The 17,158-nt window shown below is 37.8% G+C and overlaps 1 protein-coding gene and 1 long non-coding RNA gene across 2 annotated transcripts; one reads left to right on the top strand and one right to left on the bottom strand.

The window, feature by feature from the left end:
• Positions 1-16,901, bottom strand: LOC148973381 (protein NLRC3-like). The gene is made up of 13 exons (XM_089121497.1): positions 16,808-16,901; positions 15,989-16,096; positions 15,695-15,811; positions 15,143-15,259; positions 14,755-14,859; positions 14,181-14,294; positions 12,267-14,045; positions 11,740-11,913; positions 10,115-10,288; positions 9,719-9,892; positions 9,206-9,379; positions 4,564-6,995; positions 1-555 (listed from the first exon to the last, which is right to left on the bottom strand). Exons 2-12 carry the CDS (start codon positions 16,066-16,068, stop codon positions 6,824-6,826), a joined length of 3,180 nt encoding a protein of 1,059 aa, XP_088977623.1. The 5' UTR covers positions 16,069-16,096; positions 16,808-16,901; the 3' UTR covers positions 1-555; positions 4,564-6,823.
• On the top strand, positions 799-4,209 carry LOC120494277 (uncharacterized). The gene is made up of 4 exons (XR_016146904.1): positions 799-1,011; positions 1,780-1,809; positions 2,902-2,988; positions 3,679-4,209. It is a non-coding gene; the product is annotated as an uncharacterized LOC120494277 (long non-coding RNA).
• Positions 16,902-17,158: the final 257 nt, after the last annotated feature.

Genomic DNA, 17,158 nt, shown 5'->3' on the forward strand with positions numbered 1-17,158 from the left:
TCAGTTTCTTACTTATTCTTTATTTGTGTCTTTGATGCAACTGTTTTTTTAGTCATGAATGGGTGTCCATTTTTTGCCACATTAAAGGTGGCAACCCGGTGTGACTAAAGATGTAGGTATGCTCCCTGTCTTGCATTATAAATTTGCAATAAATGTTGTAAAAACAGTAAATACATTAATGATGTTTATTACAAAATCATATTACAATAATTCACAATTGTGTTTTGGTGTCATCATCATCATTTTATTGGAAGATAACCCCTTGAGATGGAACATCTCATTTTCGAGGGGGTCCTCAAGATAACACCAAACACTTACACACATACTAAAGCTCTTCCACACAACCAACCACCCCAACCTGTCCCAACTCTGTCCAAAGCATATCATATAAACAATATACTATGACATTAAGATATTACAGGAGAAAACCATAATTGACGAAACCACAAAAACAAACAAATATAACCTACATATACATACAAATACAAAAATACATGCCTATATACAGTACACATATGCACACAAACATGCATGCATGCATGCATACATACATCACTGTAAAAAATGATTTTTTGACCTTGTAAATAAAGGTAGCATGATTTAAGTAAATTTTACAAACAAATCATATTTATTCTTTTTACTTAAAAATGTCACGTTTAATTCAATATGGTACTTGAGGCTTCTTTTTAATTTATTGTGCTTAAATACATAAATAAATTCAACTGGAACTGCCCAAGTAATATTTACTAGTGTTTTGTCATCTAGCATTTAATTTATTGTGCTTAAATACATAAATAAATTCAACTGGAACTGCCCAAGTAATATTTACTAGTGTTTTGTCATCTAATGAACTAATGCAAAAAAATGACGAACGCAAGTAAAACTTACTCCAAGAAGCCAGGCAATCCAAGCGCATGCGCATTGATTTCTTGGTACAGAATCAGATTCAGAAGTGGCGCGAAGAAGAAAGCAACGGGAACTTTTCTTGAAGACTGATGTGATTTTTACACGGTAAGTTATGAAATATTTGTTTATTTGGTCGATTTAGTTACATTTGCAGAACCTATCTGCAGCTGGTGGTTAGTAAAGCGTTAAGTTAACTGTTAACATAGTTGACAGAGTTGAGTTTTTGCATAACTTAAACATCCGTTATTAGCAAACGCCATCTCTGTGTCGAAAACAATTGTCTTGTATTTTACATATAGGTTGTTAATAAACACGTTAATATACGGAGACGTTTGATGTAGGCTACAGTGAATTTTAAAATGAACTTTGCCCCCGCGTCGAGACAAATAGCGTCCAAGGGTGTGTGTTTATTCATCTGTGTGAATAAATAATCGTGACCTTGCGTGTTATCAGAATTATAAATGAAAGTTTAAATTAAAATTGGACATGATGTAATTTAGGCCTACAGCCTTGGCTTGGAAGTCGCGGTTAACGTTACGAGCCTGGAATGATAACTCACCCGTGCCCAGCGTGACGGAGAACTGTTAATCCCCCATTAATTCACATCAATAGACTGCTTTGTTTTATCGATAAAATAGATAAGCATATGATGATAATCAAGTTAAAGAAGAGAAGAGATTATATTGAACCTATAACGTTACAATTAACAATGCTGTCTTGAACATTTAATGTTGATGCTTAGGCTAACGTTACTTGAATGCAGTTGTTCCAAAACAAATAACTGTTCATATTTCAAATCGATAAGATCAGTATATTTATTCGAAATTGGTAAAACATATATTTCTGACATTAACATTTCTAATGTTTTCACAGATTGCACTCACTATTCAAGCTCCATGCAAGGTAAGTTGGCAATAAATCTTACACCCTACAACACTGATTAACCTTGCAGTATGACACAGATTTCAATAGATTTTTTGGCTATAGCCACACACATATACATGGTTTGTGTGTGTGTGTGTATATATATATATATATATATATATATATATACAGTATATCACTTCAAAAGATACAGTAAACACAGGTCTAGCAGCACTACATATTCATATGTTTCATATTTTAAAATTGAAACATATGTTAAAATACATAATTAAATCTTAAAGGGATAGTTCACTTTGAAATTAATTTTTGATATGTTTTAGCTTACCTCAAGGCAGGGCATCCAAGATGTAGGTGTCTTTGTTTACACAGTATTTTCAATTTTGCCATTTTTCGGTCAAACCGGTGTTGTCTGTCAGTCATATAATAGAGGTATAGGGGGTCCACCTCAAAGAGCAGCAAAGAGAAGTCCAAATTAAACATGATTTAATGACTCGTAAATGTAAGTACACATTGGACACGAAACGAGCGGTTTGTGTGAGATAACGAACAGTATTTATATAGTTTTTACCTCTTGTAACCACAGCCACAAAGCGCCCGCGCCTTCAGATCACTTGGACGTGGCTGTGGTTACAAGAGGTAAAAAAATTATAGAAATACTGTTCATTTTCTCACACAAACCGCTCGTTTCGTGTCTTAGGCCATCAGTGTGTACTTACATTTACGAGTAATTAAATCATGTTTAATTTTGACTTCTCTGTGCATGCTCTTTGACGTGGTGACTTTAAATCCTCCATTATATGACATAAATATCAAAATTGAAAATACTGTGGAAACAAAGACACCTACACCTTGGATGCCCTTGAAGTAAGATAAAACATATCAAAAATTAATTTCAAAGTGAACTATCCCTTTAACCTCCACTGTAATGAAGGGTGAATGAAGGGTGGGGATGCTGGCATAAAAATTCGAAGTTTACTAGATTCACTCTGCCAGGTAAATTTATATATTGCACATCTGATATCCTGCTGCTTGCTGATTTTATAGATATGCAGTTGTATGTAGATGGAAGTGTACACTGTTCATGTTTGCTCTTACTTTTGTTTTTAAAAGCAAATTGAAGATAAGAGAGATGCTGTGATTCGCTGCCTTCTTTCCTACCTTGGAGAGTCATCTGAAGAACTCATTGAAGTCTACCAGGTACATTAATGCATAAATTAAAATTGTTTTGATTTTATAGATGTACAGTCCTGCAAAAGTCTAAGGCACATTACTATTTTCATGCCCATAATTTTTTTTTTCTTTTATATCTTCTACATAGCATGAACATGGTTATTTAGCATGTAATCACAGGAGAAGCACTTTAAGTCCTATATAGCACCAAATCTTGGTGCTTCAGTGGTCATTTTAATACCCCCTTTTCAACAGAATGAACCGGGTATTAGTTCAGAGCTAGTGCTTTTGCCGGTTTGGAGAGGGAACGACTGACAAGCTTTCGATGAACTGGTTTGCCTTTCCACAGGCTAGAGCCACCACAGAGCCAGGTCTTACATCTTTCCCAACAACGCTAGCACGACAGCGACAAACACACCAAGCTTGTTCAGTTTTGAAAGCATTTTAAAGGCTATGCCACTTTAGATTTTTTACACAAGTGCCTTAACCTTGTTACAGTACTGTAGCTTTGTAGGTAGTTTAGGTGTCTTGCAGACAGTTCTTCTGTACTTTGTCTGTCATGATTCCCCCCCCCCTCCCTTTCCTTTTCATGTAATGACAGATTTAATGATGGTGAGACCAAATCTGTATGGGGCACTTATCACATAAAATTAAAGAGAACATGCAACTTGGTTCACATTATTGTAATCATTTTGCTCTTATTTGTGTTTTTGACAGGATGTAAGCAGAGACATGATTAAAGATAACATCACCAATCATGTTATGAAGATCATTGTACTGGGCAACACTGCAGGCCAACATCGCTGATGTCATCGTCGTCATTGAGGGAACTGAGGTGCTGTTGGGATGTAAGAATCTCACAAATGCGTGCCTTCTGCTCATGGGCTTCATTTACGCCCTGAACTTAAGCTATCCACCAAAGCTGAGAAACACATTTGAAGTCTTTCAAAAAATCTTTCTTGGGCTGGATGCTTTAAAGTTTTCTCCAAAAGTTAGCTCTTTGCATAGAAAACAGAAGCAGAGTTTTATTTCAATGCTGTATGTGAGATCAGTTAAGCATCTTGCATAAAATGTTTGGTCTGTTATGACCTACACAAAGACATTAAAACATCTGTGATGGTTTAAAGATGCTGAACAATTTTGGTCGTATTTTTTGGCCAATAGCAGATAATCTTGATGTGTCCATTTCTTTTTTGTGCACTTGTTTTTCGAGAATTTAATTAAAATAAAACTGTAAAACAGAAAAAAATGTCTTGTTTTTTTATTATTATTATTGAAAATAAAATTTGTATTACTAATGGTAAGTAATGTTTACGTAATATTTAAAGTAAAGGTTACTCAAGATAAATAAAAAAAATATAACTAGGACTCTCATGTAAATTTAAAAAAAAAAAACTCAATACATTTATAAGCTTTACTTAAGTAAAATTTACAGACAAAGAGTCAATAAAACTTATTTGGAAAACCCAAGTAAATTTAACTTAAACATTTCTAATTAAGGCTGCTAGTAAAATGTTTGTAAATTTTACTAGCCTTTTCTGAGTGAGATTTGTTAGCAAGGTTTTTTCAAGTAAATTCTACTCCAAATTTTTTACAGTGTACATACCACATACCTACATACACATGTACACATCCCCGCACATATGCTCTCATGCACATACATCATTTCTTACTTAAGGGCATTAATGAGAAAAAAATGAGAAAAAAAGTGCATTAGTGAAGGAAAAAACAAACAAATAAATAAATAAATAAATAAATAAATAAATAAAACACAGCTCATATACTGGGAAACATATACATTGGTCACAAGATTGCAAATAAGTTAAAAGGTCTGACTTAAAGAGTGGAAAGGAAGAGATGGACCTTAAGGAACAAGGTAAGCTGTTCCAATCATTATTTACTGTAATTTCATATTTCTATTTAAATATTTCTGTAAATCCAACTCCTGATTAAACACCTCCACACATTGCACATTTTATGAAGTAGCACAAACCTTTTCAGCCGTTTCTTAAACACCAAATATTGAAATGCGTTTTAAAAGGTATTAAAACAAAAAAAGTTAGTTGAAATTGTAGTATTTATCAAATGTAATATAGCCATCAGTAGCTACTGTATATAAAGTGTGATATAATATAACCCCAAAACAATAACCAAACAGACTCAACCTAGTCATAATCTAAACATAAAACTCATTTGGGGAAAAATAAAATGAAAATAAAAATAAATCCAGCATGGAAACAAGAAGAAAACACTGTAACCAGTCTGGCAGTCAGTTGGGATCTTCTTATAAAAATCGAAAAAAAGTGCAAGTAAACGTCTTTGGTAAATGCTTTAGCATTAAATCTATCTTCTCTCTCTCTTTCTCTCTCTTTCTCTCTCTTTCTCTCTCTCTCTCTCTCTCTCTCTCTCTCTCTCTCTCTCTCTCTCTCTCTCTCTCTCTCTCTCTCTCTAAATACATATAGTAGTATTTCTAATGTTCTAATGTTACCGTAAACTAATCAAAAATCTGAGAAACACTTCACAATAGGGTCACATTAATTGACATTTAATGCATTAACTAACCATGGGCAATATATTTGCAAAACTTTGTAGTTTTTATTCATCTTTGTTAAAGGAATACTCCCCCCAAAAATGAAAATTCTGTCATCATTTACTCATCCTCAAGTTGTTGCAAACCTGTATGAGTTTCTTTCTTCTGCTGAACACAAAGGAAGATATTTTGAAGAACGATTGGAACCAAACAGTTGTTTGGCACCATTGACTTCCATAGTAGAAAAGAAAAAAAAATACTATGGAAGTCAATGGTGCCAAAATTCCAATCGTTCTACGAAAGAAAGAAAAGAAACGAAACAGGTTTTCGAAATCGAAACAGAAACGAAATCGAAAGAAACTAATACAGGTTTGCAACAACTTGAGGGTGAGTAAATGATGACAGAATTTTCATTTTTGGGGGGGATAATGTGGACAACATTGAATAAATTCATTTTCGTCAGGTTAGATACTGATAATTAATCACTCAAAGCTCTTTATCTAAACCTCTCTACACAACCGCGGGGACTCGCACGTCCATATCGACTACGTGTCTGTAGTTTTTTAACACTTTTTACTCGTGTTTGTAGTCCTCGCCCAACGCGCAATGGTTTGTGGGCAATATCAGCCGTTAGAGTGTGCATCGATCTACACTTCGGATTCTGACCGGAAAAAGTAGACCATCCGGGTATCTTTGAAACACTCGTTTCGACATACTACGATTTGGGACGTACTAATTCTATTTTCGAATACTATTTAGGACGGATAGTATGCGAATTGGGACGCAGTGTCAGTGCGATGAGCAGGAGGTAATTTGCATTTAAAGGGACACACACAAAATGACTTAGCTCACCTACAACAAACGACAATGTTATCATGCTATAAAAAAATGACCTCTGGGGAATTTGAGCTAAAACTTCACATACACACTCTGGGGACATCAGATACTTATTTTGCATCTTGCAAAAAGGGATATTTTAGCACACCTTTAAGAGATTCAAATCTTATACTTATTAGTGAGTATTTTTATACTTAGTGAGTATAAGATACTTATTCCCTTGATCGTGCGCACGATTTGTAAATAAGTATATCATCCGCACGATTTAGCAAATCAAGGGAACAAAATAGTAAATTGTGCACACATTTTATAAATCGAGTGAAAGTGTACAAATCTAAAATAAGATATCAGTGGTCCCACTGATGTTTCATGCAGGCTGGCAAGCAATTCTCAGCACAAGAAAGAACAATATGATGTATTGTTGATTATAAAAAGTCTGCATTGAAGACTTTGGGATTTAAAGGTAAAGACATGCATCACTCCCATGTCTGTTACTCACATTCGTATCTCCAATTTGTATTCATTCTTAAGTTCACTGAGCATATTTACTGCTAAAACTGAGAAGTCATTATCAAACAGACTCAGTTCTCTCAGGTGTTCAGGGTTTGATCTCAGAGCTGAAGCCAGAGCAGCAAAACCTTCATCTGTGACGCCACACCTGCTCAACCTGTGGAGAAAACAACAACATATTCTCTCAGGTCACAGTGTGGGTAGAAGATTTAGAAAATACATTTGGTTGATAAGAATTAAATTGTATTCCTCCTCAGTCATCATATATGATTTAAGCCGCATTTTCAACGCAGGAACTTTCCCCAGGAACTAGAGAATTTGGGGTGGTACTCTGTGTTTTTCGACCACAGGGATCAGGGTCTAAATGAAGTTCAAGGTAAAATGTCCCCCTCAGAAAGTCCCTATATGCGAGGTAAGTGCATGCAGTAGGAGTTGTTTGCTATTTGAATCAACATTGGAGTTTAGAAATACAACCAATGGGCCAGCGACGAGGTTCAAGATTTATTAAGCTTATAAGTGGAGGACAAAATCCAATGGGAACTGGAAATTCTAATTGTAATACTCTTCACGTTACTTTAATGGAGTACTGAAATGGAAAAAAAACAGGGGAAAAAAGTTCCTGGGGTGAATTGTTCAGAGTATTTTCAGTGGAAACGTCTTTAGAGTCACTACAGTTGTGTACTCAGTCTCGGTCTCGAGACCATATTTTAATGCTCTCGGTCTTGTCATGGACTCTTGGCATTTTGACTCGGAATTGACTCATTCTAGAACAATATTAGGACTCTGATTCCTGAGTCCACTCGGGTCCCATTCAAAATATGTCATGATTATTACTGTATGTTAATATTTAAATTGTTGTTTGATTGAAACGTCCAATGATTGCTGACTTTCTTGTGCTCAACTGCACAACGGCGTGCAAATACAGCAGGACCCAGGTCAGATGTGATGGAGCCTCTAGCTCAACTTTGAAAATGTCAGCCTTTTCATACATAATTCATTTGCATATAAGAAGAGCCACAAAGAATTTGTGTGCAGTAACGTTATGTGTAAGCGGACTTACTGATTGTAATAATTGTAAGTCATAATTGTAATATAATTACCTTTACACCACCTATTATGTGGCTTTTTTACCATTACAGTGTACATGATTCCATGACTCTCTATGGTCTTGGACTCGACTCTCTTTGGTCTCGGTCTCGACTCAGACTCAACCCTCATTGGTCTCGGTCTCGACTTGGACTCGACTTTTTTGGTCTCGGCCTCGACTCTCTTTGGTCTCGGTCTCAACTCAGACTCAACCCTCATTGGTCTCGGTCTCGACTCGGACTCGACTTTCTTTGGTCTCTGTCTCGACTCGGACTCAACTCTCTTTGGTCTCGGTCTCGACTCGGACTCAACCCTCATTGGTCTCGGTCTCGACTCGGACTCGACCCTCATTGGTCTCGGTCTCGACTCGGACTCGACTCTCTTTGGTCTCGGTCTCGACTCGGACTCGACTCTCTTTGGTTTAGGACTCGACTCGGACTCGACTCTCTTTGGTCTCGGTCTCGACTCAGACTCGACTCTCTTTGGTTTAGGACTCGACTCGGACTCGACTCTCTTTGGTCAAGGACTCGACTCTCTTTGGTCTAGGTCTCGACTCAGACTCGACTCTCTTTGGTCTCGACTCAGACTCGACTCTCTATGGTCTAGGTCTCGATTCAGACTCGGACTCGACTCTCTTTGGTCTCGGTCTCGACTCGGACTCGACTCTCTTTGGTCTAGGGCTCGACTCTCTTTGGTCTCGATTCAGACTCGGACTCGACTCTCTTTGGTCTCGGTCTCGACTCGGGCTCGACTCTCTTTGGTCTAGGGCTCGACTCTCTTTGGTCTCGGTCTCGACTCGGACTCGACTCTCTTTGGTTTAGGACTCGACTCGGACTCGACTCTCTTTGGTCTAGGGCTCGACTCTCTTTGGTCTCGATTCAGACTCGGACTCGACTCTCTTTGGTCTCTGTCTCGACTCGGGCTCGACTCTCTTTGGTCTAGGACTCGACTCTCTTTGGTCTCGGTCTCGACTCGGACTCGACTCTCTTTGGTCTCGGTCTCGACTCGGACTCGACTCTCTTTGGTCTAGGTCTCGACTCAGACTCGACTCTCTATGGTCTCGGTCTCGACTCGGACTCGACTTTCTTTGGTCTCGATCTCGACTCGGACTCGACCCTCTATGGAGAATCAGACTCAACCCTCATTGGTCTCGGTCTCGACTCGGACTCGACCCTCTATGGTCTCGGCCTTGACTCAGACTTAAGTGAGCTCGACTCGACTACAACACTGCACTACAGTGTACTTAAGAATAATGTGTGACTATCAGACAAATGATCTTACTTCAGTATCTCCAGTTTACAGTGAGGATCTTCAAGTCCGTCACAGAGAAGAGTCACCCCTTTATCTCCTAGATAATTAATAGACAGATTGAGTCGTCTCAGGGGTGAGGGGTTTGATTTCAGAGCTGAAGCCAGAGCCGCACAACCTTCATCTGTCACACCACAGTGACGCAACCTGTACAAAACAATACATTTGTTTTCAAGAGTAGACATACAACCATTTTAGAAAATTAAGCATTATCAACATTGATTCTGAATGGAATCAAGATACCGAAGATATATTTTTGTTTTAAGCAAGCAAGTACACATTTGCCCTTCGCCATCTATCAGGTCATGTGATACATTGCATGAAATCAGCATTAACTTATTTAGATTTTAAAGGGATCCAATCATAAACCAGGTGTAAATGCACCAAACATAATGATGTTTTCAAATGCTATACAATTGTGATTCAATCAGAAAAAAAAACCCCTGTTGATGTCAGGTGTAAAAGGGACCACAGAGATGATCTTACTTCAGTATCTTCAGATTACAGTGAGGATCTTTCAGTCCATCAGAAAGAAAATTCACACCCAAATCTCCCAGTTTATTATCAGTCAGATCCAATTCTCTCAGGGGTGAGGGGTTTGATCTCAGAACTGAAGCCAGAGCAGAACAACCTTCACCTGTGACGCCACAATCACTCAACCTGTAGAGAACAATGACACCACCATTTCATCATCAGGCAGAGTTTAAGATAATTCTGTTTACTTCATTACTTTGATCTCACCAGTAAAAAAGTGTGTACGCGAGATATAGAGGTTGTGTGGCAGTGCACACAATTTTTAAGTTTAGTTTTTGTAAATCCAACTGTGAGCATGAGAGGTGACATACAGAACACACATTGTGTGTGTGAGAGAAACGGTCTCACCTGAGTACCTCTATTATACAGTTAGAATCCACCAATCCAGACAAAAGCTCAAGCACTCCAGAATCTCCTAGTTCATTCCAAGACAGATCCAGTTCTCTCAGGTGTGAAGGGTTTGATCTCAGAGCTGAAGCCAGAGCAGCACAACCTTCATCTGTGACGCCACACTTCCTCAGCCTGTACAAGGAACAATGGCACTCTTCCCTCTCAGTTCAGAAAACAAAAATAAGCTTTTACTATATCTCCAGTATTCTTCTAATTGACTAATTTGATTTGAGACCTGAGAAAGGGTTTTGAAGGTTAAAGCAGCACTATGTAACTTTTTCAACCTTTATAATATATTTCCAAAGGCCTGGAGATGGTACATCGATTTACAATAGGTTGAATGACAGGTCTGCCATAGCCTGACAGTGCCTGTATCGCTTTTACTGACACTATAACTTCGAGGTGCGGGTAGGAACACGAGCACAAAAAGAACTACAAAATTTGATTGCTTTACGGCATACATCACTTCCCCCATTTCCTCAAATTCCAACACGAGAGCACAAGCGGTTTTTTTTTTTTTTTTTAACTCTGTATGTTGTCATGGCTCCAGTCCGGTGCATCAATCTTCCCCCGCCTAGAAAATGTGAAGTGCGTCAGAAACAGAGCGCGCACACGATCAGTTAACTGTTGATAATGTGTGGTGTCCAGTGTCCACATCCAATGTAGACTGCATTGTTTTCTTTTGAGGGCACTTAACACACTCAAACTTCCCCGTAGAGCCGGGGGGCGGGCAGCTCGCGCCAGCTTGAGACGTGAAAGTATACTGATTAATGAGTTTGGTAGGGGCTACATTCTTGCAAGTAAATAATACATGATTAGATGGACAAAATAATCGGTCCCGATAACTATCCTATGTCTGCAGGCTGATAGTCATGTTTGTTACTTATTTTTCTGGTGAAAGTGTTGCCTCAGGCTATAGTGCAAATCGATTTTTCAAATTTTTAGATTCATCTATGGTAGCTTGATATTATAATATTGACGATATGGCTTATCTACCAACAAACATTGAATTGAATTAGCATACCCATTATGTAAAACAGTAGCCAATAGGCTAACATTACTATAAAGATGCTGGCTTGTAAACGTGAGCTACGCAATCTTTTGACGTTTAAAAAAAATAAAGCCCATGAAACTATATTCATAAGACATGCTGAAATATATGCCAATGTACCTGGGATGAAGACATTTCACATGCAATGCTGGCAGTCTGCCCAAGATGTGAGAACTCCTTCCTTCTGCAGAGTCCGGAGGTATCGCTTGTCAACAAATGCACACGTGTATTCCCCTATGGTATTCCCTAGTGTAACCATGGCAGATTTTACGACAGTAGTAGAAGACAATACTGTTTCCCAACTGTAGGGGGACCACGAGAGCAAGAATTCAAAAGTAACATAATGCTGCTTTAAATATTTCCTAAAAATAAAATAAATTTAAAAAAGCCATACCAGTTTGGAATGTCATGAGGGTGAGTACATGACAGAATTAAAATTTTGGGGTGACCTACCCCAAAATTATAGTTTAATGCATTTTATTCAAATACACTAATGTGATTTGAAAATTAAACACGATCCAAGTGATATTACCACAATATCTCCAGTTTACATTGAGGATCCTTCAGTCCAGCAGAGAGCAAATCCAGACCTCTAACTCCTAGTTTATTCCCAGTCAGATCCAGATCTCTCAGGTGTGAGGGGTTTGATCTCAGAGCTGAAGCCAGAGCTGCACATCCTTTATATGTGAGACCGCAGTGACTCAACCTGTAAAGAACAAAACGTTATGTTTTTTGGAATTTTAATCTGAAGTTACTAAATATTTTTTTTAATTAATTAAAATTTACTTTAGAAATTCATTTATTTGAAACATCACCAATCATCCTGTAACTTCTTATTAGTTTTAGATTTCTGATCATGCACTTTATCACTTTATTTAGGGCTTATTTGGTTTATGATTTGGTTTATGATTCTGATCGGTTTAGAATTTCCCAAAATGTGCATCCCTTGGCAGAATGTAATTAATCAACAATTTTACTTTAAATCAGCATATAAAACAAAAAAAAGTCACCAGTTTCATTAAATGAACCAATGCAGTGATTGCTTTTAGATTTACTTACTTAACTGATCTTAATTCTTTAACCACAGACAGCAGCTTCAGAACTACTTCATCGGAAGAATTTCCTTTTCCAATTAAACTGTTTAGTTCAAATGTATCCATATCATGTTCTGATGTCAATAACGCAAAGACTAAAGCTGACCACTGAGAACAGGAGAGTTTAACTTCACATAATGTTCCAGATTTCAGATACAGTTGTATTTCCTCCACTAGTGAGCGATCACCCAGTTCATTCAGACACTGGAACAGATTGATGGATTTCTCTGGAGAGTCGATGGTCCTGATCTTCTCCTTGATGTACTTAACTGTTTCCTCATTGCTGTCAAAGCTGCCTCTTGTCAGTGTCCTTAGACCTTGAAGGAGAATCTGATTAGACTCCACTGACAGACCCAGAAGAAACCGCAGGAAAAGATCCAGATGTCCATTTTTACTCTGTAGAGCCTCATCCACAGCTTTCTGATGTACATCTGATAAAGTATACTTCAGAAACATGGATAAGACAGAAAACTCCCCAGAGAAAACCTGTGAGCTGTTGTTTTTATAAAAGAGATGCACATAAAGAGCTGCTAGATGTTCCTGAACACTCAGATGAACAAAGCAGAAGACTTTCCCCTGATACCAGCCAAACTCCTCTCTGAAGATCTGAGTGCACAATCCTGAGTACACTGATGCTTCTGTCACATCAATGCCACACTCTCTCACGTCTTCCTCATAGAAGATCACATTGCCTTTCACAAGCTGCTGAAAAGCCAGTTTCCCCAGTTTGAGGATCAGGTCTTCATCCGTCACCTTCTTCTCATAGTCCTTCTCATGTTTGATGTTGGTCTGAAGGATCAGGAAGTGCGTGTACATCTGAGTGAGAGTCTTGGGAATCTCTCGTCTCTCTGCTTCGCTCATCATCTTCTCCAGAACAGCGGCTGAGATCCAGCAGAACACTGGGATGTGGCACATGATGTAGAGGCTCCTTGAGGACTTCAGGTGTGTGATGATTGTATTGGCCAGACTCTGATCTCTGACTCTCTTCCTGAAGTATTCCTCCTTCTGTGGATCATTGAAGCCTCGTACCTCTGTCACTCGATGGACACACTCAGACGGGACGAGATCGGCTGCTGCTGGTCTGGAGGTGATCCAGATGAGAGACGAGGGAAGCAGATTCCCCACAATGAGGTTCGTCAACAACACGTCCACTGATGTATCTTTGCTCTGATCCCATAGAATCTCATTGTTGTGAAAGTTTAAGGGAAGACGACACTCGTCCAGACCATCAAAGATGAACAACACTTTATATTTGTCACTGGATATTTCTTTAGTTTCAGGGAAAAAGACATGAAGAAGCTCTGAAAGACTGAGAGTTTTGTCCTTCATCAGATTGATCTCTCTGAAAGGAAGTGGAAATATGAGCTGGACGTCCTGATTGTCTTTCTCTTCAGCCCAGTCCAGGATGAACTTCTGCACAGAGACTGTTTTTCCAATGCCAGCGACTCCCTTTGTCAGCACAGTTCTGATGGGTTTGTCTTGTCCAGGTAAAGGTCTAAAGATGTCATTGCATTTGATCGGTGTGTCCTCTGTTGCTGCTCTCCTGGATTGTGTCTCAATCTGTCTCACCTCATGTTCATTACTGATGTCTCCACTCTCAGTCTCTATGATGTAGAGCTCTGTGTAGATCTCATTCAGGACTGTTGGGTTTCCCTGCATTCCTGTTCCCTCACACAGACACTCAAACTTCTTCATCAGATTTGATCTAAATGTTTTGAGGACTTCAGCATGATTATAGTGATGGCTGTAAAATCAATACGACAGAATATAAGTACAAGAGGTACACGTATAAAGCCATAAAAAGAGAGGGCTATTTTGTTTCCTATAAAATACATTATATATAATGCAGAACACCTAGATTTGTTTATCATGATTTTACCTGATGCCAGGATAAGTGCTTTCATTAAAGTCTTGTGGTTGATTCATAGACTCGACATATTTCCTTTTTTTACAGACGGGTTCTGTTACGTCTGATTTGGGTCGCAGGATTCGCCTTAAATAGCATGAAGTAGACCAGCAGAATAATCAGATACTTTGAAAGTGAATTAAGCTACTAACTGAATAATTCTGTAAACAGCTTAGTTGCTGTTTTTATATTCGAAATATACAAAAAGGATGATAAAAGTGGTGATAAAATGCTAATACTGTAAACACACAATCGATATCCATTTTATATTAATGTGCTTAATGTTATTTAGCTTGGTAGACAAAACCACTGATACAGTGAGGCAAATGAGATGGATTACTTGATGAAACAAATGTTTATAGTGATTATTATTAATAAATGCAGCTATTTATTTAATATATGTATATTAAGCAGTAACCTGACCAATACAATGTAAGAACATCAAACCAAGTTAAAAGTACCATCAATTCACCATGCAAATTTCCTGTGGAAAAACAAAACATTGCAATATTTTTAGTATATACTGTACTTAAATTAAAAATAACACCTGAGATTTTGCGGTGTGTCCCCACTCTTAGGTTGGGGTCGACGATCTAGAGAGCAGTCACTCTTCACAGATTCTGATAAATCTGATTTCTTCTGCTGAGCCAAACTGTAACAAAACAGAACATCTTTCTGTTAGATGGTTCAAACAAACTTTAAAATAGAGAGTTAATAACAAAAGAGAAGTTGTATTATTTTATTTTATTTTATTTTTTTATTTTTTTACAGTGCATTACCAAATTTGACTGTAGAAAAGCAGTTAACCTGAACAATACAATGTAAGAACATCAAAGCACGTTAAAAGTACCATCAATTCACCGTACTAATTTCCTGGGGAGAAAAAATTTAAACACTGTAATATTTTTAGAATATACTGAAATTAAAAGTAACACCTGAGATTTGGCGGTGTGTCTACACCCTTAAGGTGGGGTGGAGGATCCATAGACCAGTCACTCTTCATGGACACAAAGCTCAGCTCTGGAGAATCTGATCTCTTCTGCTGGACTGAACTGTAATACAGCAAATAATAGGCCTTGGTGACGTCAGAGCCAAAGCAACCTTTTCTATTTTGAAGATCTCCACTGTAGTCTTTCACAAGACAATCAGGAAGAGTGTATTAACAATGTAAAAACGGTTGATATCATGTTGTCTTTATTGAGTGTACCTGCATCCTGGAGAACAAACTCCATCTTTGGATTTTTGGACATAACTCATTCTGTCCTCATGGTTCATGCCCTCATGGTTATTTTTTTTAAATTATATATATATATATATATATATATATATATATATATATATATACGTATATGCTGTAACCTAAACAATACAATGTAAGAACATCAAACCACGTTAAAAGTACCATCAATTCACCGTACAAATTTCCTGGGGAGAAAAAATTTAAACATTGCAATATTTTTAGAATATACTGAAATTAAAAGTAACACCTGAGATTTGGCGGTGTGTCTACACCCTTAAATTCGGGTGGAGGATCCATAGACTGGTCACTCTTCATGGACACACAGCTGGGCCCTGGAGAATCTGATCTCTTCTGCTGGACTGAACTGTAATACAGCAAATAATAGGCCTTGGTGACATCAGATGGAAAGCTTTTATTTTAAGAACCAAAGCAACCTTTTCTGTTTTAAAAAATGTCCACTGTAGTCTTTCACAATAAAATCAGGAAGAGTGTATTAACAATGTAAAAATGGTTGAAATAGTGTTGTCTTTATTGAGTGTACCTGCATTCTGGAGAACAATCTCCATCTTTGGATCTTTGTACATGACTCATTCCGTCCTCATGGTTCTGCTGATGGTGCATCTGAGTAGTATGATCTCCTCCACTGACTCTGAATGGAAAGGACAGAAGCACTAATGAGTAGTTTCTACCATTTCCTGTTATGCCTCATTTTAAGGGCAGAAAACTAGTTGCTCCCCCCCACAACTGGGTTTTACTGGGTATGATCCAACTGTAGTGCGTGTAAAAAAAAGTCAGTCATGGCCTACAGAGTAAGAATAAGCAAGAGAGAAGAATAAGAAGAACTGTCACTGCACGCTCATTTAACAAAACATTTTTTTAATTAAAGAAGAAACAATTATTGTTTTTCCTATGTCTGCTGTGTATGTTTGTATTCTTACTCATTGCGGGGTTTATATTCTATTAAAAATACGTTTAAAAGGATTATTATTTATATTAGCATCGAGTTTGGTAAGGAAATAGCATATACATACATGAGGAAAGAGGATTGGTCGAGTCAAAAAGCAACAGCCTACGAAGTAAAGAAATAAAAGGAGGCGATTGATATTAAACGCAAAAAAATGTAGAACATCAATAAGAGGAAAATCGTAACGTTAGTTCCTATAACTAGGTTTACTTTAAGTTAAGAAAAAATATTGATCCACGCTAACATCAAACGATCGCGACCTCATAACGGTTTATCTCGACCAACTGCGCTTCTGCGATATTTACTGGCACAATTTAAACAAAAAATAAACAAATGGTGTTTACCTACCAAATATTAACGCGAACTTTTGTGTAATAAATCATCTTTAATACTCACTTTACTACTGGCACGCAACGTGACGCAATTACTTTGAGAGAAAGGAGAAAATGGCTCCTCCTAAGAATTTTACTTTCACTTTGCTGCTTATCAGTGTCAACATGGAAGAAACCATTTGATTTCAGCAGTGGGCAGTGTTGTAGTCGAGACCACCTCACTCGAGTCCGAGTCTAGACCGAGACCAGAGAGAGTCGAGTCCGAGTCAAGACCGAGTCCATAGAGAGTCGAGTCCGAGTCGAGTCCGAGACCAGAGACGGTCGAGTCCAAGTCGAGACCGAGACCAGTGAGGGTTGATTACCTAATTTACTTTTATTTACTTAGAGAAATCCTTTTTTTTTTTTTTACTGAATT

The sequence above is a fragment of the Pimephales promelas genome, chromosome 16, assembly GCF_988280905.1.
Source record: "Pimephales promelas chromosome 16, fPimPro1.hap1.1, whole genome shotgun sequence".
Lineage (NCBI taxonomy): Eukaryota > Metazoa > Chordata > Actinopteri > Cypriniformes > Leuciscidae > Pimephales > Pimephales promelas.